Source organism: Sinocyclocheilus rhinocerous, unplaced genomic scaffold (assembly GCF_001515625.1).
Source record: "Sinocyclocheilus rhinocerous isolate Xijiao unplaced genomic scaffold, SAMN03320098_v1.1 scaffold295, whole genome shotgun sequence".
Lineage (NCBI taxonomy): Eukaryota > Metazoa > Chordata > Actinopteri > Cypriniformes > Cyprinidae > Sinocyclocheilus > Sinocyclocheilus rhinocerous.
In genome coordinates, this window is record NW_015647035.1 from 1,552,341 (window position 1) to 1,575,808 (window position 23,468).

Consider the following 23,468-nt stretch of genomic DNA (forward strand, 5'->3'; position numbering starts at 1 on the left):
TTATGTCTCACCAACCTAGCGCTAACTCACCTTTCAACAGACTCAAGCCACAAATTAGGTAGCAACTTACCATTAAGACACCGCTTGAATGCTGCTGCCTGAACAAGAGACCTCCTTACTGAAGTGAAAGAGTTGGCTGGTGTCACTATCTCGCGAACGCGGCGGAGGATCCGCACCAAATTTGGAGGATCCCTTCAGCTCAAGGAGCCCTCCTGAACGCCGCCCACCGGGATCGCCAGATCGGTCGGCCCCGACCGGACTCCGGGGGCTATCGACGCGGGGGTGGTCTCATTCGAAAGGGGGCCTACGTACACTTGATTTAGCATTCGAGAGGGCTCCTCGAACTGAAGGGATCCCCCGAATTTGGTGCGGATCCGCCGCACCGTTACGGAGATATGGCCATTCAAATTTTCAATGGTATTCCATACACTTAAGCTTTTAAAGCATTTCATCCAGATCGCCAGTAGCAAAAAATGGAGTGCACTCTGCTGGACAAACTATGTAATTACACAATTTACAAGCATTTTATCTGCGTTTTATGTTCTGTAAAAAAAATTGTCATATTGGTGGCATATATACGCCGATATCAATATATCTGCGACAGGCTCATAACGGCCGATAAAATAGGCAAAACGATATATCGGTCGGGCTCTAGTTTGTAAGATGTTCCCCCTTAGAGAGTAGGTTACATTAGTTAATAAGTGATCTATTTTTCCAGATTTGAGAAGCACATTGTCTTTTTCAAGAGTTTTACAATACAAATTTATTTTTAATTGGATAAAATTCAATTGTCAGATCCATCATAATCTTTAATATTAAATGAGCTAAATAGTTTGTAGTCTTAAATCCTGAATTAGCATTAGTAACATTTTATTTAGATTTTTATAAGAATCATTTCTCATTAGTGTAAAATAAAGATGGTTATGATTTTTAATTCACAATATATTAACCAGACTAAAAATGTAGCGATATGATGTCAGTTATTCTGTTTGAGACCTGTTACTTGCCTTAAACACTGTAAAACTTACATAGACCACTTTTTTTTCTAAAGTGCAACAAGGATGAATAGAATGGGCCCAGGTATGCAAGTTAATGATTCTGCATGATACAGCACCTGTTGTGGGATCTTTTAATCATAACTTTGTCCTTTGTGGAGCACTGTTATGAGAGGGGATTTTGATTTTACTTTCCAACGAAATCATGCCTACTTTTCACCTTTGCTTTCTAAACGAAAGCAAATGGCTGCTGCTACTGCCTAACTCTTGTCATGCTCAGGACCATCCCAGCATTGCATGCGGTTGACTATCATCCTCTCTCTACCTCCGTCCATCTGATAGGGTCCAGTGATCTCTCTCAGTAGTCCCCCTCGACTTGTTTGAGTTCCTCTTGTTCATTTACCTCTCATTCGGTTTTTCTTTCTTTCTTTCTCTAAGACAAACTGCATTGTGTGAGAGGTCAGTGTGTCTGCACATTGTTCCTACATGTAGGTTATCAAAATGTATTTGTTTCGCTTAATTCAATTCTAATAAGGCATTTGGAAAATAATACAATCTGATTCAGGGAGGTGTTTTCAAAGCCATTCAATCCAATTCTATAATGTTATATTATTCTAGAATATAATTAATAAAAATCTGAAATTTAAAAAAATACATATTTAAAATAATTTAATTGACCATGTTCATTATTTATTATTACATTTGACATTTAAATAAAAACAATTGCAATGCAGAAACATTTATTTTATACAATATTTGTTCAAATTTTAAGAAAACTGCGTTTCAGTGCTTATTTTTTATTTGTGAAATATTTTGTTTAAAATTGTATTTACTATAGAATTCAAATGGGGAACTACCACTTATGTCAGTCTCCAGCCTGGCCAGTATCGCTAATTATTAATGATGCATTGGTGGCTTTTGTCATATTTGCCACTTTGTGTTGTGCTTAAAAACATCTTTTAATTAAAGAAAGATTACGACCTCTCATGGCTTACGGCTGCATTAATCCAAAAAATGTAGATTCGATCCGTTAAAAGTGCCCCACTCAAACCAGGCAAAAGTGGTTTCACGTTCCGCACTCAGCTGAAATTCACCTCAAATATCTGTGTGAGAGAGGGGAGCCATGATGAGAGTCCCTGTGCTGCTGGAATTGGCTCTTTTAACCCTTGCAGAGCCAGAGGATGTCTCGGGGCAATGTAAGTGCCAGCATCAGTAGTAAACTCAGGGGAACGGAGCGAGGTGGCTGACTCCTTGCACCACCTCAGGCACAGCTCCACTTACATCAAACGACTGCGCCGTGACACTCTCCCCCCGCGGCTCGTCGCAGCCTGACACTCCAAGGTGTGCAGCACATTTCAAGTTGGAGGAATAGTTGGAAATGTTGGAGTTCTGGAAAATGACACCGCCTAGGAGAAAGTGAATGTGATGAGGACGGATGCCAGCCCTACGCATAGCTTAAGTCCTCATAGGATACTTTTCCGAATAAAACACCTGATTTCAGAAACCCGATCGTGTGATAACGTGCTCAAATACACCGCATGATACAATCATTTCTATTTGGCTATAGTACGCCCTTGTTTGAAGGCTGTAAATGCTTTTAGATACCGTGCTGCCTCATGAAATCAGTAATAGGTCCAACAATGTGTGTTTCACCCTGTGTCCTGAATGTACTGTATAGAGAGAGAAAGAGAGTGTGGGAGTTTTTTATTTATTTTTTTTATAGAGATGCATGATCCTGCTTTAAAGATCTGATATTAACGCTGTGTTTCTCGTCTTCTGCTTCTCTCCTGCCCGGCTGTCTCACAGAAAAGAGATGGTTTACAGATGAAGCAGAAAACGCATACCCAAAGAACATTCAAATCAAGCCCATGAGCACTCACATGGCCAACCAAGTCAATCAGTACAAATCCACTAGCAGTCTGATTCCACCTATCCGAGAAGTCGAAGATGAATGCTGAACGAATCCCCGGCCTTTACCGTTATGGAGGGACGTGGGTCATCCTGCTGTAAAAGATGAGCACTAATCGCGAAACCATGACTGAGATGATGGCGACACATTGTTCTTCCTTTGTTCAACTCGAGGGTTTGAAGCGATTGAGAACTGGAAGGGACTTCCTATGTCTATACCTTTAATGTTACTTCCATACATTTATATATGTATACATAGTGATGTACATAATGACAATCAAGTAAGGATTGTACAGCCCCTAACACTTTTTTAAATTGTTAACGGCAAACAAAAAGAAAAAAAGTATGTCCTGTGATTCATTGCAATATTTCACCTCTGCCGTGACCTGACTCCATGCAGCGGGTGCTATAATGGAGGATGAGGGTCACTGTCGTTCACGTCATCCAAACACTACCCAAAGATCAGCCCTGCCGATTGGGTTACGTATCTGTCGTCCTTTTCGTTTTGCACTACCGCGTAATCACTGGAGCACCGCTCACAGAAGAGTCAAAGCTTTCCCTCGGTTCTCCTCTGAGTTTGAGGCTGACGTCACAGGCTGAGGCTGTTAACTGAATGGTTTTGTTCAGGGAAACGAGTGTCTGCGTGACTGTATTCATGCATGGTGTGTGCTGAAGGCTGCCTGAAGTAACCTGAACTTATAGCTCTGGAAAGGATGCCCATTTCCATCTCTACAGACTGTTTAGGCACACATACACATGGAAATGTTTGTTGTACCTAATGCAAATGACCAACCCCAACGTAGCTCTTCGGAATTAGCAATACATTGAGGATATGCTATTCCTGTTGATGTCTTTCCATCATCTATGACTGCTGGTGTGGGAAACTGTCTGTGATGGAGGATTATAACATGTTTGCAGCTCTGCTATTAATATGACTGACTGAAACACTACTGTAACCTGCTGATAATTCAACAATGATTGAGCTTTAACGCTGAGAAAATAAAATTATATATACGGTTGAAAATGCCACATATTGCAAAAAGTGGGCATTATTGGTTCCTCCTTTGGGTGTAGCCACTGCCTGACACAGGGTTGGCACAGGGGCGGAAAAGTGCTTGGATGTTCCCTGTGACCAACCGTGATGCCTTATACTCTAGAGCAAATACATAAGCTCAATCATAATGTTCAATTATCAGCCAAAGATGTAACTTGTGGATGACTCTTGCTGTGGACTGAATGGATTGGAACGTCACGCACTTCTATCAAGGCTACACGACTATGTTGTACCTTGAAGTAGAACGTATATTGATACAAATGTTTCACAGACCTTTGAACATTGCTTCAAGTGCTCTGGCAGATTTATACATAAGTACATACTTATTTTTTATCCATGAGCGTAATCATTTTGTACTTATTTTTATACATATCAGAGAACTTTATTTCTAAATGTATCAAAGATATCTTAATAGCAAATCACGTAACTTCAACCGGGAACCGTCAAAGATTTGTGAACCCGAGTCCAAAAGGTACAATTTCAGCTTGCCATCTGGAGTGCTCTTTGATACTTACACGGGCTGCTTTGAAGGACCTCGAGCTCTACTACTAAAACAAACGTATATGCTTTCATTTTCATAAGCTAACGGAGGTGAAAACCAATATTGAATGACTGATGACACGATGTTGATCCTCAGACAGACATGAACTCAGAGATGCACATGAGGAGGGACTCTGCTCTTTCTGTAATGAGGGTAGAGTCATAGTGATGTTAGCGATGTTTGACCTAAATTAGGTCTCGGTAAAGGCGTGCTGAAGTAGCAGTGAATTAATAGCTTGTAGATGCAAGAAAAGAGACATTAGCACTCGTTCATCCATTGAGCAAAAGAATATAAATCTGTTGTATAAATTCTGCCCGTTCTAGTCCACGTTTACTTTCTCAAGTACAAGGTATTTTAGTATTGTTTATCTACTGGACAATTAGGCTTTGTCCTGAAGTGATTTTCTGAATTGTGATTACATTGGTGTTACACTTTGTAGCAAGTAGATTTCTTAATAAATGAAGAAAAAAAAAATACACACGTGAGTAAACTGTATGTATAATTGGATTGTCTACATACATGCTAGCCTGAAAAAAAAAGTTTTTGAGCTAAAAAGAATCCATTGGTGTTAAATGTCCAATTGATTTATTTATTTTCTTCTATGTAAGGTCTTTTTCCTACAACGAACTACGTTACAAAGAAAGGCTGATGGCGCAGTCAAGACAGCAGGTTTCATTTGATGAGAAAAGTGTAGATGCATGTTGAAGGAAGCAGAAAGCAAACTAGCTCTTTCTTTTTGAGGATTATTAACCATCAGGTTTTTACATTCCATTTTGTCATCAGCATTTCAATGTTACTATCACAACTAGTTTGAAAATGTCAAAATCGGTTGTTTGTTTACAGATCTTTTCTTTCTTTTTCCAATCACATACTCAGGTAGCGATCCTGATGACAACACTACAAAGTAAAGCTGGCTTACATTTTTTTTTTTTGTTACTTTTCGTAGCCCTAATGACAGTTTGAGGTGATACTGATATTTCTTTTCCACTGCAACAAATGTGCAATGTTTTAGTATCATGATTTATTTGTACATCTTGTGAAGAAACTACAGTGTACACATATCAGAGTTTCTACAGTGCCATGAAATGTGTCCATCTGCCAGCATCAGTCAGTCATTGGTCAGTAATACTGGATGAATATCATGGCATCTAATACTGGCATGGAGAACATCCAAGCCATCCTTGCCTCCATGCCAGGACAGAGCCAGGCAGTGCAGGAAGACCAAAGGAGGAACGCCGTAAGACCCACTAGAGCGAAAAGTGGCATTCAAATGGGCATACGACACTTCTGCCTACGCAAGCTGCTGAAATCCTAGCACCTTGGTTATAGATACTGAACAAGTCAAAAAAGGGGACAGCAATGACTGAAAGATGCTGGGTAGAACTGACTATGATATTTAGTTGGATCACCTGTCAATGTATTCAAGAGTGTTTCATTAAAGTAACAAAGCAACCTTACTGATGTGCTATGTAATACACAACTATCATATTTTGGCTATTTTATTCTACTGTAAAGGACATATTTAAGTTTTAGAAACTGTATAAAGAAAATGCACTGTAACAGAATAAATATTTGGAGGGAATCAAGTCTTAACATGCTGAACTTGAATATGGATTACAGTTTTGTTGTTGTCTTTTCTTCCACTTCAATAAATAATCAAAACATCCATCCATACATGTAATTATTGGCATATTCATTAAAGAAATTGGGGTTTCTCATAGCAGAATGACTGATTTGACTACCAGACGTGAAGAAATTGATGGTGCTGAGCTGATCTACCTATCTCTGTCAAATATAACCTGCTGATAAAACATACTGTCTTGTACAAAACGTTTGTACATAAATTGTACATGGTTTCTTTTTGTATTTTCTCAAATTAAAATGGATGTATTTGTGTTCTACAGGTGACTGGTATATTGCGTCATTACTTGATTTACACTGGACATTTGAACCAAAACAGTTTTTCATTAAAAACACACATCATTGACAAATGGACATTGTTACAGTCCAAAGATATGTGGAGGAGGAAACAGGATGTGCTAGACGCAGGGAACACACCACTTCCAAACATCTGCTAATATTTAAAGAGGCACGTTTAATGACAAATAACCCCTCTCACATTTGAATTATTCCACATATCGTCTACTTAAGAATGTGTAGATTTCAATAGCAAGTCATTTTATATCTACACTTTTCACTGTGCGCCTCTCAACCTATGATTACAGCGCTCCCCGGTTTCAGTCTCTAAAAATGATGACTGTGATTAAACCTTGTTCTTTAGAAAGCTATCAGTCTGGTCTTACGTGGCTTGTTCTTTTCAAAACTAAAGATCTGAGCTCGACCTACCAAACCGAAATAAAAAGAGGAAGAGGTAGAACAGATGTCGGCTGCACTCCTGATTTGTAGGCTGATAAGGGTGGCACCCTGTAGGTTTAAATTGATGGCTTGTTAGTAAGGACTGGCCCCTTTGTGAGATGTTTTCAAAATGATTGATTTACAATAAAGTGGCTCCCTGTGTGTGCACGCAGGCTGAACTGATTCAGATCGATTCCAGTGAAATTGATTGATCAGCCATTTAACTTGGCAGTATGTTTACTGAACGAAACCATGCAAGACCTATTCTCCCAGTCTCTAGCAATAAAGCAGAAACAAGCCACACATCACAACAAAAACAACCACGTCTACGCTACTTCTACTGCTTCAGATTCTGTTCATATAAAATATATTTGTAAATGGCAATAAAATAATCAATCCCACTTTATATTGTCTTTAAACTACAAAAAAAAAATAGTTTGGTACACTGAAAAACCGCAAGTAAAACATTGAATTAAATGTGAAATTTTGAAGTAGAAAAACTGAAATAGTTTTTTTTTTCTTGTAAAACATACTCCAATGATCTGTTATATATATATATATAGAGAGAGAGAGAGAGAGCATTAAAAACCAGCAATACACAAGCTCACTCCCGTCCGTTTGACCTCTCTCCATCTCCCTTGCCTGCTCCCAAGCCCTCATCTCTTTACCGAGACAAAGCACTCTTGTTTTCAGCCCACAAATCATCTCGCCGTGGACACTTCATGCTGTCCTTTGGATAATTGTGGATGAAAACAGCCCCCTACATTCTCACCTTGGGATGTAGTGGCCCCATCATGCTGCTTATTAACGATTTTACACGGTGAGTCACGGCTCCGGGCCTGTCAGTACACCAGTAATATTTACCGTCTGACACATGGGCTGTAGGGGGAGAGATTGGGAAGGAGGCGGAGGGGTGGGGGGCGGACGGGCTGATTACACCCATCCACCTGACAGCGTCCTCATCCCTGAATCCTTCCGCAAATATACTGGTACGAACATCTCGGGTGCTGCCGTAAGGCTGCTTATTATGAATTAAAACATAACGTTATTGAAATGCAGAGAGGTGTTCGGAGGTTCGTTTCATCAGAGCTGGAGCTACGACAATCAACTTTGACGAGGTCGAGCGTAGGCGAGCATTTTCCCACATGAATACATTCGAGCACATTCGAGTGGCCATTATGGGCCATTTAGCAAATCAATAGGTGCTAAAAATCAAAAACAATTTTCTGGGTGGATTGTCAGTGGAGTAAATGAAAGTGAGAAATTTCTAATATTGAACACTTAACAATCAATGTGTTGCACACTTGATGGGGTTTGTTTTCAACACGACAATTTTTCTAAACTATTATTCAAGTCAAAGTCACCCCTCGGATCCGTCCGCCGTCACCGCTATTGACTCAAAACGGCATCTCTACAAGAGTCCTTCACGTGTCTCAGACGGACAGCAGTCAGAGGAGGAGTAGCTGTCACCGTGGCAACAGACCCCCGTCCACAGCGACCCCCCTCGAGTCACATTCGACATCATCTTTAGGAGCCCTCCAAGGCCCTGGCTTGGCCGTGATAATAGTTTCCATGACGATGCGGCATGCTCAGTGCATCAGTGCCAGCTCAGATAAACAGTGATCCTTTACAAAAACAAGAAGGTCATTACGGCAGCTTGTCAAATCAATGCTGAGAGTGTCCCGGCTGATTAAGCCATCCTCTCTCAGCTCTGACACCGTGTCAATAGTGCCGCGCCGTCTGAGCACAGCCAGATGATTGGAGTGAAATGCCCATCAGTCAGAGAGCTGAGCCGGACTAATGATTCCCTGTGCTGCCTATTAGAGCTACATGACAACTCAATCCTGCACTAGAGAGACAGAGAGAGAGAGAGACACGAGAGACAAGAGCGAAAGGAAAACAGTGACCTTGTTGCATTATTTGAAGCTGAATTAAATTGGCAGCAGCAGTTAATCTTTACCTGAGGCGATTAACAGAATTTAAGAGGAACAACAAAAGCATGGCGCATTTGCCATTTTGGCTTTCTCTTACTGACATTTTGATTTCCTTCTCCATTCTGGAAGATGATTATTTATCATTAAGGGAACAGGAGAGAGGGGAGGATCATCTACATCATAAATCGCTAGCATAAAATATGCTCTCGGTTCGCTCTTTTAATTTGTTTTAGTGTGTCGCTCCGCGGCCCTGTGGTGAGATTTGTGTAAGCCTCATCCAATTGACTTATCTATTTTGTCAGCTGGGATTCATCCTCCTGCGCCCCGCTGGTGACTGCAATGCTGAGTCGACCGGTGCTCTGTGCAGAGACGGGCAAATGTGTGCGATCAGATAGCTGGAATCGCACGGCATTAAGCGCTCTCGCTTGGGAGCTGCCTAATTGCTTAGTGTTAATAGAGCACACTTAAACTCACTAATCTTGATTTACTTTTTATCAGACAAGAAGACTAAGATTGAGCATGCACACAAAAGTCAATGGTCTCCTGCAATTTCGAAAAAGAAGTCTCGAAGAACAATTATTTCACTTTTTCAGCCAAAATGAATTGTTCTTAGATATGAAGTATAACACGTCAACTTCCCAAAACTTATTCAGACAGCATGTTGGTCATTATTTTGACCTAATATTAAATTACATACTACCTGGTAAATTAATAAATTAAATAACTGTAAAATACAAATGAATGTAATCACACCACAGGACCATTTAAATGAACTAGAACAGAATAGGATTATAAATGGCATACATACATTTTTACAGCAATTCCCCCTTATACATTTTAAAATGTGTAAATTTACATAGATAATAATTGACATAAATAGACTAAACTATTCATTGACGTCTCTGATCATTTTTTAATCATTTTACCTTGTACAAAATGTACAAATATGACAATTAAAAATTTGAAGGATAGAAAAAGCAAATTCCTGTTCTGTTGATATTGTCATATTTCTGCATTCTTTCAGTATGAGATGAAAATGGCATTAATTGGGATTTACCTGCCAATGGAACTAATAAAGCAACATGTTACATCCACACGCTTGAGAGATTTCACATGAAATTACTCTCAAAACAAATTAATGATGATGATGATATATAAATAAAGGCAAGCCGTTATTTATACACGCCTGGTCTATCATTTGCTAATATTACACGATTTCGCTCAGCGTGAAGACTGGGAGGAAAATCATGACTAATTTAACATGGCATCAAAAATGGCCTCTCCTCTCAACAAACGTTTGTTGGCAGTGGTCAATCAAGCTCTTTCTCCACATGCATTAGTCTGCCTGTCTACATAGAGAGAAAATAAATCCACAGGGAGTAATGTAATTGTCTTGTAGAGCAAGCTTTCCTCAACACAAAAAACGATCTGAAGAGAAAATGTGTAAGGCGAATCTCTCCCTAACAGTGCCATATCATTAAAAATATGTTACTGAGAAAACACTAACACACACTTCAGCATGGAAAGAAATCCATTACCTTGATTTCTCTTTGCAGCTTCACCCTGTAACGTGTGATATTTACAACAATATTAATTGTCACTGCATGCATGAAGATAAATGAGAGGAACTGTCATGTCAGTAAAGAAAAATAAATGAGTCTGTATTGAAATCATCAAAATTACCCTACCATAAACTGACCAAAGATGAAGGCAGTTCACCTTTAGTGTTGACAGATGGGATAATTTTGTCTGAATTTTAAATGGGGGGACCAGTCGGGGGCACTGGCGGCCACCACGTAGACACGCCCCTGGTCCATATGTCTTTAAAACTGAGAACAGTATTACACTATTAGCTGCTGCTGAGTGTCACTGTTGAGCTGCTGTCTGTGCCATCAGACCAGATTCATGAAGCATCCTTTTTTTTCTTCTAATATTTTTCTAATTTTTAATTTAAGAAGAAAAAAAAAAAAAGTATGAATATTTCATAATCCCAAAGGCTTCTTAAGAATGCTATTTTCTACAGAATGTTATGAAGGAAGAAAGAAAGAGAAAGAAAAAAGGAAAACGGGATAATTAACTCAAAAATTAAGTCTTAAAAAAAAAAAAAAGATATTATAAAAGGACATTTTGAGACTGTTTCAGTTGTTGTTGTTGTTTTGGCCCATACAATAGAAGTCAATGTTCATTTTACAAACTGAATTACACAGTAATATTACATAGAAAGAAACCACTAGTTTATGCTTCTCGGAGGAATCAACATATAAATTTATTTAAGTTATCTCTGCACATTAAGCTATTTAACTACATTATATACATTATTTTAAAATAAGAAAAAACACTCCATCTTAAAGGTCAACCTTTTTTATTTTAATTTATATAAAATAACTTTATTTTTTTATTTTTAGATAATTAAATCAATTCATTAACATCTCACACAATCAAGATCTTACACGCTCACTGGTTTTGCGTCGTCTTCCCTCCCTTCCCTGCTATGAAAATGTAAGAAAATGCCAATATTTCCACCACCGTCTCATGGATGCTTTGATTTTCAAGTCAAGCATATAAAATAACAGCTTAAGGCCTAAATGTAGTGAGGCTTCAACAAAGTGTAAACCAAAAGGCCTGAAGAATGAAGACAAAAGGTCGAAGTACAATATAGATTTGGTCCATCATTTAAAATACACGATAAGAAATCTTTTTTATCAACTGGGGGGAAAAGTACAAAAAAATAAAAATAATCAAACCTTCAGCTGAAACAGACCTCACGTCAAATCTCAGCATGGCAGCTATTTTGCATACGGACTACAGACAGCTTCATTTAAGATGTGACTAGCTTAGCGAGATCATTTGCTGTACCCGAGCAAGGCCTTTAGCTTTGAAGCATTGCAAATAATGTCCGACGGCACATAGTACACAGTGCAGTTTCAGCTCACCTTCAAGCTGTAAAGCTGATTTACAGCCACATGTTATTATTTAGCATTATTCATCTTGCTGTCGGTTGCACATTGGAGGTTAATAGAAATGCCAGCATGTTCACTGATTTACTTAGTAAAATTTTCCTCCCAAGGTTGGGCCTGAGTGATTGGACACTGACTGAGGAAGGAGGGGGTTCATGCATTATGTAGAGGTGGCTGATGTGACCTTGAGCCATCACGGCCCGGGCTATATATTACAGCTGCGGCCATCCTTCCCACACCAAAGAGCCATCCGACGTATTTAACAGGGTTTTACACAACATTACTGACGCTTTGCATGAGTTGAGCTCCTTTTATTTGCTCATCCATTTCAAGAGTGGTTTAACAACTATGGATGGGAAGCCCCCCAGCCATTTGATTCACCCCAGACAGACAATTAATAATGGCAAAGCCACTGATACAGTGAGAAAGAGGAAGCCATAAACATTTATTATGTGTTCACTAGGACAGTAATAGTGTAGATGGACGTCCATGAATTCCAATGTTAATCAGGCATATATCTGTCATTTAGCGTAGACAAATATGAAATAGCCTGTCATCTGGAAACATAACCGATTGTGATGGCATGAATAGATGTAAATATTTGAAGAGCATTGCCTTGTAGAGCATGTTGGCTCATGTAGTTTGTACAGTAATTTATGTATTCTGGGAAACATTTGCTTTGACTTTGGAGAACAGATAGACCAGCATTTTCCCACAGTAGAAGGTGGTGTTGGATCAATACGCTGCATGTTAGTAAGGCTTTGGCAACCTTTAACATAACAAGCCAAATTGATTTATCTAATGCCCTCCATATTTTGAAATTACATTAGCGTGTAATCTTGTCTAGGACCCGACCATGACATTTAAAGCACACAAACACACACACGATCCTAATGGTGTGTTCATTATTTAATAAAAAAAGAATAAAAAAGATTGAGTATTTTTTCTACACTTGAAAGTACAGCTCCTCCTCTCTTTCGATGTTTAAAGAGAAATAATTATGTTGGAAATGATGGCAATGCTTGCTGATAAAGGAAATGATAAGGGAACACCATTCTCTTTTTAAAGCGCAGGGTCCATTCGAATATAATTGGTAGAGGAATTATTTATGACATTAATTGCCACATTATCGACTGCCTGTCAACTCGTGTGGCAGTTCGTCCATCTTTCTTACCGGCGCTCGCAAGCTCAGCCTAAAGCAGACTGACAAGCTAATTACACCATCTTCCCCTTCCATGACAAATGCTACTCATCTGAAACCGTGCCGGAAATAAAGCTCTTTCTCTCCCCGCCTGCCCTTTTCCCTCTCCCGTCTGCCCGGGCTAATATCTCCTCGTGTCTGTCGTAAAGGATGGAGCCGTGAGCTTTTGGAGAGCGATCTGCTCCCCGTCTCATCTCTCACTCATTCAGTTAGCATACGCTATCAGCGCACAGCTGTCAATCACACGCGGCACACGTTCTCATTTGCATTCGCAGACGTCAGTCATTCAGAGAGAATAGCCTAATAACTGATGACTACAGATGATTTCCCGTCGCTGCTTTGACGGGCATCCGTGCTGACTGTTGGGTAGTAGTGCTGTGATGCTCTGATACAGCTCTGGGCTTTTTTACAAAACTCGGGGAACTACATATACGGACCAGACATTGTACGCTGCCCAATCTTCTGCCACTTTTCTTCTTACTATTTTGTTAGCTGTTAAATATCATATACACTACTGTAGGCCTTCCACCAGATTTTCACTGTCTATATTTTTTTGCTTTACATAAAAAGTAATCCAAAATGTTGATTACATTTTTTGGGGGGATAGATAGATAGTTAGATAGATAGATAGATAGATAAACAGACAGACAGACAGACAATGTTATTACTATATAATCTAATAGTAAAACTTGTGAAACGAGAAGCCTGTATGTATAATGAATTATATAGGTATTAATAATGGACATTGTAAAGCATTATATCTTTTCATAAATAATTATAGCCAAAGTTATAATTCATTATAATATTTGCAGGTTCCTTTCATGCATTAGACTTTTTGAAGGTGTAACAATGAATAGGTAAGTATTATAACTGATATAATACACTGCATTATAAGGTATATTACAAGGCATAATTAATGGATTTAAATGCTTCTATAATACATTACATATAAAGACTTAATGTGTTGATGCAAAAATGACCACTTACGCATGCATGCCAATAATGTGGATCGTTTCAAAAATTGTCAACCACGATCATTTCAATAAAATCTCATCAAACTGTTCATGTTCATTTAGGTCCCACTCTTTCCACCTATTCTATTATATTATCACCTTTAAATGGTTTACTGTATGCATGAAATCAAGATACAATTAAATTCTAAGATTACTTGCTATTACTATGTTATAAATGTGTTATTACTGTGTTTATGAGCAAAAATGGCCACTTATGCATGTCAATAATGTGCATAGATTCAAAACTTGAAACCATGATTGTTCCGTTAGCATCTTGTCAAACTGAGATAATCTTTTCATGTTCATTTAGTTCCCACCCTTTCCATTAATTTTCTCAGGGCCCATATCCCTGTGTTCTTCTAGCGAGGAGCATTTCCTGGAGCCCTGCGAGCATGGGAGTCCCAGGTCAGAGCCTACAGGTTGCTCTTCACTTCTCACACCTTAATTAGTCCCCACCGCACGCCTCTCCCAAGCATCTCTCTCCCGAACACGTGTGTGTGTGTGTGTGTGTGTCAGCATATGTCTTCCCGCTGCACTTCCGCCCGCCTTCTAATGCTGTTTATATTTGTGGAGCTGCTTGAGATGAGGCCCTGACGAGGATGGGAACTGACACTCACCAAACTCGGTATGTCCCCAAGCCAGCTCCAGCGGCTCGGGTGCTGTCAATTCTGGCTACATCAGCGGCAGTGGCTCAATGGCAGCGTCTCTGACACATGTCACAAAGTTTTAAATGTCTGTTCTTTTCATGGGGATGGTTGGGTGAGCCAGCCAGGGAAGAGATGACATTTTGTGTGGTTAGGGGGGACTTGTTGTGGCTCCTTCTTGCTGCCTCCACCAGCTGTCAGTGCCACTTTTCTCAGAACATATCACAACACCGACAAATAAACCTTGTCATTTAGAAACGCCCGCACTAGTGACCATGCTCTCCAGCAAGCATAGTCTCATAGGGCAGAAGACACAAATGTACTGTATATACACACACACACACACAATAAACAACCCGCACACACACATTTAGTACAATATTCCCATTGCACCGTGTCCCTCTCAGACACAGAACAGACACTGAAACACACACTTGGACCAGACGCACACAACCTGTGACCCACAGTCAAACCCACACAGCCGCTGCACACCAAATCATTGCACTGGGCTATCTGTGACCTTTCCCTGCGTGCTTCACATTGCCGAGCGCTGTTCCGGGTACACATGCTTTCTTTCACATCCAAAACTACGTCTCTCATTTGCTGGGCTAATTTGGATGGCATACTTGGGAGGCCGTTTAACACACGGCAATTAAGCAAGATGAGGCCAGGCAAAATTATGCCATTAATAATTAATGTTTACAAGGAGAAAAAAAACAAAACAATAAGGTTCAGACATTTAAAAATAATACTAACAGTAATATTAATAAAAACAATTGCAGTTCCCAGCTTGTTTAAATATTGAAAGAACACTAGACTGTCATAAATTTTTTTCCAAGCTATTTTATTTATTTATTTTTTGCTTATGATAGTGGATAGCACATGGTTATTTAATCAAAATGATAATCAGAAATAATATTTCATGATTATGGTATTATATTTGTACAATTATAGTATATTACTTGCAATAATCGCAGTACATACAGTAATATACTACCCATTTTCATTATTTATATGCATATTTTTCATTTCATTACATTTATACATATTTTAATGTATTTTTTATAATTATTTTATTCAGCTATACATTTTTTTTAAAAAGTGCAAATACTGCATAGTCTGTTAAATCAATATGAAGTCATCAAAACAATATGTATAATTATTTTATGATTTAAAAAATTATTTCCAGTAGTTTTAGATGGATACTTTTACATGTCATGTCAACTACCCATATAAAAAGATGATTCATACAACAAGCAAACTAATAACAAATCACAATTCATTTAAAATCTTTAAAACAAGTCGAAATCTTTTGAATCTTCTTGTTTAAAATATAAACTTATTTTGTTTGCAGTGGATCTTTGGCTAGTTCAGTGCATGAACTCAACTTTAAATGTAGAATGTAATATTAAAAAAGAAAAGAGAAGAAAAAAAAACAGTGAGGCAAAATAAATTGGATGCACATAAAACATTCATCACCATCGCTCTACCTAATGGAGTTGATGTTTTAAATGTTTGCCCAACTTTTTGGTCACTGCTAATAAAATTTGTTTCCAAAGCACAGCAAAGGACATTATGGATTTTTTAAAACATGAAAAGAAATCATTAAAATAACGTGAATAGGTCCAAAAAAAAACGCATGAGGAAACCATCAAAAAGACTGGAGAAAGTTGTTGACTCCCCCCTCACACATACATGCATCCACCTCCTCCATTTTCACTGTCAGAGCTGCTGTCTTTCTTTGCTCTCTCCTTCCAGAGGAAGAATGAAATAAAGCAAAGCTCATTACCTCTTTCTTTCACAGCTCCTCCAGGCTCCGGCACTGAAACAACTGCCCCCGCAACACACAAACTTCACACACGACATGCACATGCACCTCGCAAACATACACATGCTGCAGAGTCAAGAGCCTGTGAGGGCCTCGCAGCTGCATTTCTGAAAGGACTCATGCTGAAAACATTCAATAAAGATTTGGATCATTAAAACATAATAGCATAAATTAAATATGAAAGCAAACTGTGTTACAAAAAAAGAAAAATAAGAGCTAATAATTTAAAAATAACATTTCTACGTATAAAAAAAAACTTGTGCCAATTGATGGTGAGCACTTGCCTGACATGCCTTTTATTTTGAAAGCTTAAAAAGGCTGATAAATTTAAACAAACACACAATTAAATTGTTTACATTTATTAGCCTTTTTAACTTTTTTTTTTTTTTTTTGGAACAAAAATGAACAAAACCCTTCAATGACTCAAACTGACATCCTGCCTTCAGTAATGTACGGAAAATGACATGGTTACAAAACCATGTAATAAGCTTTACTTTTTATGAGGGCTAAAGCGTAAACCCCCCGATCTTTCTCTTTAACTTTAGCTTTGACTTTGAGAGGAGCTCATCCTGGGCTTCCGTGCGGGCAGCCCGAAGCCTCAGGTGGGACCTTTGACCTGGGGAGAGCAGCAGTTGGAGCAGGCAATCCATCATGGAGCCGCGGCTGTCAGGACGAGTGCTCGGCCGCGTGTGTGTCTGTCACCGCGGCTGCTTAAAGGCAATCATGTCAATCTGGATGGCACTGCTCAGACGGAGCGAGAGCGATGGGAGGTGGCAGGGAAGGCACACTCAGCAGACGGCACTAGAGGGCTGGGTTTGGCTGCTTAAAATGCGAGTGGAAACATGTATATTTATAATAATATGCGCAGGATATCTTTGTAAAGCCCCCTCGTGTGTCTATCCACTGACCTGTCTGTCAGTCAGAGCTGGTCATTGCGGATGAATCGATTGCCCTCTGAGTGCTTGCCGTAGTAGACATAACGGCACTTGGTGAAAACCCCTGAAAGTAAGAGAGAAGAGCATGTCAAAATGACATTTAACTACAACGTCAATGTCAAACCGACTTCATGTGAATTCTGCACTGAAACGATCAGATGCTGTAACCCTCAAGTTGAAATATTGCGATTATAATAACACAAAAATATTAATAGCACATTAAATATTATTTTCAGTTTGATGTTTAAATACATCATCTAATTGTATGAGAAGTGATTATGGAAAAATATTCAACTTCACAACTTGCACACAACAGAAATCCACCATGATTCATGTTTCATTATGTTTATTTTATTATCATCAATACACTTTTGTTAATTGTTTATATTGATTTGATTATGTATACACACACACACACACACACACAGTCAAATCTAAATTTATTCAGACACCTTCAACATTTCACACATCACAGTTTATTCGCTATAGTTTAGAAAATGTTAATAAAATATGACAAGAACTCAGAGTTAAACTGTGTCAGAACAAATTCATCTTGATAATGTCAGATAACACTTAAGAAAAGCATGGTCAGGTCAAAGTGTCTGAATATTTTTTGGTCCCAAATTTTTATCAGTTTTACTGGTAGTCCACTGTATGAAGAATTTTTGAGTATAATATGTCACAGTTTACGTTTTTTTGCTATCCTCACTTGCATAAATGAACTATAGTGTCCTGCACCCACTAGTAAAAAAAAATATCAATAATTTTATCTGGTGTCTGAATTATTTTTGGTTTGACCATTTTTGGTATATACACACACACACACACACACACACACACACACACACACAAGCAACATTACTGTACTGTATATAATTGCTTTTTGATATACTGCAGTACTTTGTGGTAAAATAGTGATAAATATTAACTATTTCTTCCTTTATATCTTCATATTGGTTGAAAACAAGAGATATTAAAAAAGCTATTTTTAAAATTGCATTTATAATTTTTACACAGATAGATAGATAGATAGATATAATAATGTGTTATGATTACGAACATATGAACGACGAAAAATGTTACAGTTCTCTGTTACTGTTTATCCATCAGAAAGCGGTTTGTCAGTAAAGTACAAACACTGCTGCTGCAAAAAAAAAAACTCAGAATGTGTCTCCAGAGTCTGTCATTTCTCACTCAAATTTCTGGCATGAAAGGTGTGTCGGGGGAGACAGTGCATCCGTCTAAAGTCTGAGAACACCAGAGAGACAACATTTAGCCTGAGGGCATTGTCTAGACAATAACAAGCCAAGAGATTGCTTTCTTCAGAAAGAGAGCGAGAAAGAGAGAGAGAGATGAAAAGACAGTAAGGGTGAAGATCAACAGTGAGCTCATCGTACTGATTTACTGATCAACAGTGTTTGATAAGGTGAGCATTAGCTTCATTCATTGTCCAGACACTCTGACGGAGTGTGTAAGAGACACTGTGCCAGAGCATTAACACTCCTGGTGAGCGTGATTTGACCAAGTAGAACATCATTCCAATCAACCAATCAGAATTGAGAGATAACTTTTCAGGAAATGTCAGTTTTAGGCTTACAATCAGGATTAGGTGCTTCTACACCCTTGTTAATCAGCTATCATTTTCCTCTGATTTTAGGAATAAATTATGGGTCCTTAGGTTTAGGGGTAGGGATTGGGTTAAGTCTGTATTTTTGGACAGTAATGTTGATCCAGGATCAACAAAAGATGTTGATCCAGGAACATGTCTTACTTGGCAAAATCACGGCGACCAACACTCCTACAGGACAAGAACACACATGGCTGTTTTAATATGATCCACTGTGTGAAGCTGCCACTCACTGTTGTAGATCATCTCCACTCATTCAATAAAACAAATTAACGTTATGATAGAAAAGAGCAATACAGAAGGAATTTGCTTATGTCTACTTACAGTGCATCAATACAGGCCTTATCAAGTACTGCTGCAGTAAACGCTACAGTGATGTTATCACAAGAAAATACTACATTAATACTAATTTTTAATATATAACATGATAATATTTTTTTTATATATAACATGATTATGAATCATTACTATATTCCTGCATCATATTTTTTTACACAAGATACTACACAGAATTTATAAAAACAAGATATTACTATTGTATCAAAGTTTGAGTGGTTGCTAGGACAATGCTAGGGTGTAGGGTGAGATGATTGCTAGTGCATTGCTAGGGTGCTCTGGGTGGTCCCTAAGATGTTGTTAGATGGCTGCTAGGATGCTGCTAGACAGTTGCTAAGGTATTCTAAGGAGTATTTGTTGCTAGGTAGTTGGTGCTGTGGTATTCTAAGTGTTAGTAATTGGGGTGGTAGTAATTGCTAAGTAATAGATAGTAATTTCTAGGCATTTGCTAGAGTGTTCTGTGTGGTTGCTAGGGTGTTGCAAGGAAACTGCTAGTTATGTCTGGCTGGTCGCTACGTTGTTTTTAGATGGTTGCTAGGACGTTGTTAACAGTTGCTAAGGTGTTCAGAATATTTCTCAGCATGTCGCTAGGTAGCTGCTTCTTGCTATGTGGAAGCAAAGGCATTGCTAGGCAGTTGCTGGGTGGCTACTAGGGTATCGATAGGGATTTATGGGTGGACCCTAAGATGTTGTTAGGTGATTGGTAGGACGTTGTTAGTTGCTAAGATGCTCTGAATATTTGTGAACATGTTGCTAGGTACTCGGTATTATAATATTCTGGGTGGTAGTAAAGTCATTGCTAGGCAGTTGCTAGAGTGTTCTTGGTGGTTGCTAGGGTGATGCCAGGAATGTCTAATTATTAATTGTTGGTTGTTGCTAACAGTTGCTAAGGTGTTCTGAGTATTTCTTAGCATGTATCTAGGTAGTTGCTGCTATGGTATTCTGTGTAGTAGTAAAGGTATTGCTAGGCAGTTGCTAGGGCGTTGCTTGGGATGTATGGGTGGTCGCTAAGATGACGTCAGATGTGGTTTTTCTAAGTATTTGTTGCTGGTGGTTGCTAGGGAGTTCTGAGTGGTGCCTAAGTTGTTACTAGACAGTTGTAAAGGTGCTAGTGGTGTTGCTATGGTGCTCAACCAAAATAATCATCATCAAGCTGTGACTAATGCAACATTCGTGAGGATTAATAGGGCTTTCTCCTCGCGAGCTTCGAGACTGGTCATAACTCATTGAGAGTGTGACTCTGTTCACTTCTCTCATACATCAACAATATACGTCCTGGCAAAACATATGCCAGAGTTAGGAAGAAGAATGCAGCGCTTGTATTGTTTACATCTTCCTTCTGCTTGGCTGAAAATGTTAGTTGACTGAGAGGCCTATATGTGATGTGTGGAGACAGCCCAGTCTGAGTGTGTTAAAGACAGGATCGTTTTGACATGCCAGCGACAGAGACAGAGAGAGAGAAATAGAGGTGCTTGATGGATGTGGCAGACTGCAGCTAGGTGTCAGCGCTTTAGTAAATGAGGAAGGCCTATATGTGATGTGTGGAGACAGCCCAGTCTGAGTGTGTTAAAGACAGGATCGTTTTGACATGCCAGCGACTGAGAGACAGAGAGAGAGAAATAGAGGTGCTTGATGGATGTGGCAGACTGCAGCTAGGTGTCAGCGCTTTAGTAAATGAGGCAAGGACAAGTGACATTAATGCTGTCAATGATCTCCTGACAGGAAAACAGATACCATGCTCTCCACCGGTTTTAAATAGACATCAAGTGCATTAATGACAAAAAAGGGCAGGCTTCAAACAAAGCGGCTGAGTGATGGGTGAGCTGCGGCAGCGCTCTGAGCGCGCAACTAACATAATCCGAGAAGACACTGTCAGAGCAGCAGAGAGACGGGCCGTGGAATCGCACATACTGACAGTGAACAGAGATGAGGACAGAGATACTGGTGCCATATTAGTGCCAAGCATATTCCAACACCAGTCTGGATGCTAACCGAATCTGACACTTTCCTTTTCCCATTGCTTCAAAGTAGCCGCTCCTCCCCTTCCCCACCGCGAGCGATAGGGAACCAGCTCTCTCCGACGTGTCACTCCAGTCCCGCGCTCTCCTTCCTCGGCGAGTTAGTGGCAGTACATATGAGTGCCTGGAACAGTGTCTGATGGTTTAAATCTAGTGATAGAGAATGCACATGATTAATAAAGTGTGGCTCAGTTCAGTGTCTGGTGACGACTGGAGCTGTAATATTGATCTGAAGCAGCATGACTGCTTCCTCACATGTTCAAGCGCTTAAAGCAGCGGTCTGCAAATGGCACAGCTCTGGGAGATGTTCATCCTTTCCCCCTGCAGGCTGACTTCTTTAAACACACCTCTGTGGGGAGCAGAGAGGAAAACACACATGGGCCTGCCAGGGACGGGGGAGCATGTTTAGGGTGACGAGTGATATAATACAGCACACTGCAAATTTTGCACACTGCAGCCAACTTCCACAGCTGGACACTCTGCTTATTACATGAGAAAAAAAAAGGAGCGAGAGACAAAGGCAGGAGAAAAGGTAAAACGCAGAAGCAGCTATTTCTTACATAACCTGTTAGTGGAAAGCAGAGTCCAACTTGAACCCATGGGGACGGCTGATGAGCTGATAGCTAATATGAAAAAACACTGTCAGGGCCTGGCCTTCTCTTTATTCCAGACACTCACACACAGCCATTACAGTGACAGATTAAAATTTTTCGGGAAGCTAATGTTTCCATGCTGCATATTCTGGCAGGGAAAAGGTTGAAAGCAAGTTAGTGGCAGGCCAGCTTGTGTCAGCCCGAAGGCCCGGGACAAACTCAGTCAATCTAAATTTTGACTTTTGTAGCCGAGCGACACTCATTTTCCTTGCCATCCTCGCAAGTTGAGGTGATCCAAACTGTGAAGTGTGAGATGTCTGTTCACATCAGATCAGAGCCCCTCGCTCTGTGGATGGGTGTGGGGGGGCAGCGGACAGCTCTGCCAGCGCAAGTACTTGTTCTGAGGGGGTGACAGGGTTTTTGCACTCCAGCTGCTGCAGTTGCCCTGGGGATCGAGGTACCGCCGCTGGATCCCTGTATGCTCATTCTGACTATCAGAGCGCTGATTTGAGAGGAGATTCTTGTACACTTCACCTCACCAGGGAATAAGACTAGCACCCAACTGCAGCACAATCATCCTGAACACTGCAGCACCCCTTCAGTGAGAGTGAGAGAGATCACAGAGCACCAGCAAACATATTCATGGGTCAATGATGTCTGGATCTATAAGAAGTTATTCAAAAATGCATTTCATAAAGGAAAAGACTTTAATAAACTGCTTCTATGATAAACAAGCTTTCATTGTCTGTATTTAAAGTCCAGAAGATATGTTTGGTAAGACTTAATGGCATAGTTCACCCAAAAATTACTTTTTTGGCTGAACTTTTTTTCTAACTCTCAATTTTGTCTAACTCTCAAGTTGTTCCAAACCTGTATTCATCTGTATTTCATCTGTTGATCACGAAAGAAGATATGTTGAAGAATGTTGTATTGGTTGTATGTTGTATTGTATGTTGTATGGGCTACCAAACAGTTGCTGGTAGCCACTGACTTACATATATGGAAAAACAAAAAAAACAAAAAAAAAACACTACGGAAGACAATGGCTACCAGCAGCTGTTTTATTATCAACATTCTCCAAAATATCTTCTTTTGTGTTCAGCAGACAAAATAAATTCATACAGGTTTGGAACAACATGAGGGTGAGTAAATGACAAAATTGTAATTTTGGGGTTAACTATTCTTTTAAAATAAAGTAAAGTAAAGTAAAGTAAGAAAATAAATAAGTAGGTGGTGTAACTGTAATAAAGAAAAATGTCTTGTTAAAAGTAGTTCGGCATTATATAGTTTCTTGAAAAAAGTGAAACAGTTTTTTCTTTAAATATATTATTAATATTTAAAAGCCTTATAGCCTGATTAAAAATATATATATAATATTATTATTATTATTAACAACAACACTTTTTTACATTTTAATAATACAAATTATAACATTAATAATAAATGATAAAAATATCATTTTTGAATACTTTTTTATATCTTAAAAAAGGTATTTCGGGGGAAGTACTTAAATATTTCAAAAACAAAAT

The 23,468-nt window shown here is 39.1% G+C and overlaps 2 protein-coding genes across 2 annotated transcripts in view; one reads left to right on the forward strand and one right to left on the reverse strand.

Moving 5' to 3' along the window:
• Positions 1-3,238, forward strand: part of LOC107708442 (calcium-activated potassium channel subunit alpha-1-like) — a 285,003-nt gene extending 281,765 nt beyond the window's left edge. The window contains exons 33-34 of the mRNA XM_016512675.1: positions 1,052-1,080; positions 2,802-3,238. Coding sequence (XP_016368161.1) covers positions 1,052-1,080; positions 2,802-2,953 — 181 coding nt within the window. The 3' untranslated portion in view covers positions 2,954-3,238. The remainder of the gene's footprint in view (positions 1-1,051; positions 1,081-2,801) is intronic.
• A 13,567-nt stretch (positions 3,239-16,805) lies between these two features.
• lrmda (leucine rich melanocyte differentiation associated) overlaps positions 16,806-23,468 on the reverse strand; it is a 299,448-nt gene continuing 292,785 nt past the window's right edge. Inside the window, exons 7-8 of the mRNA XM_016512677.1 lie at positions 17,339-17,429; positions 16,806-17,252 (exon numbers count right to left, since the gene is read on the reverse strand). Coding sequence (XP_016368163.1) covers positions 17,350-17,429 — 80 coding nt within the window. The 3' untranslated portion in view covers positions 16,806-17,252; positions 17,339-17,349. The remainder of the gene's footprint in view (positions 17,253-17,338; positions 17,430-23,468) is intronic.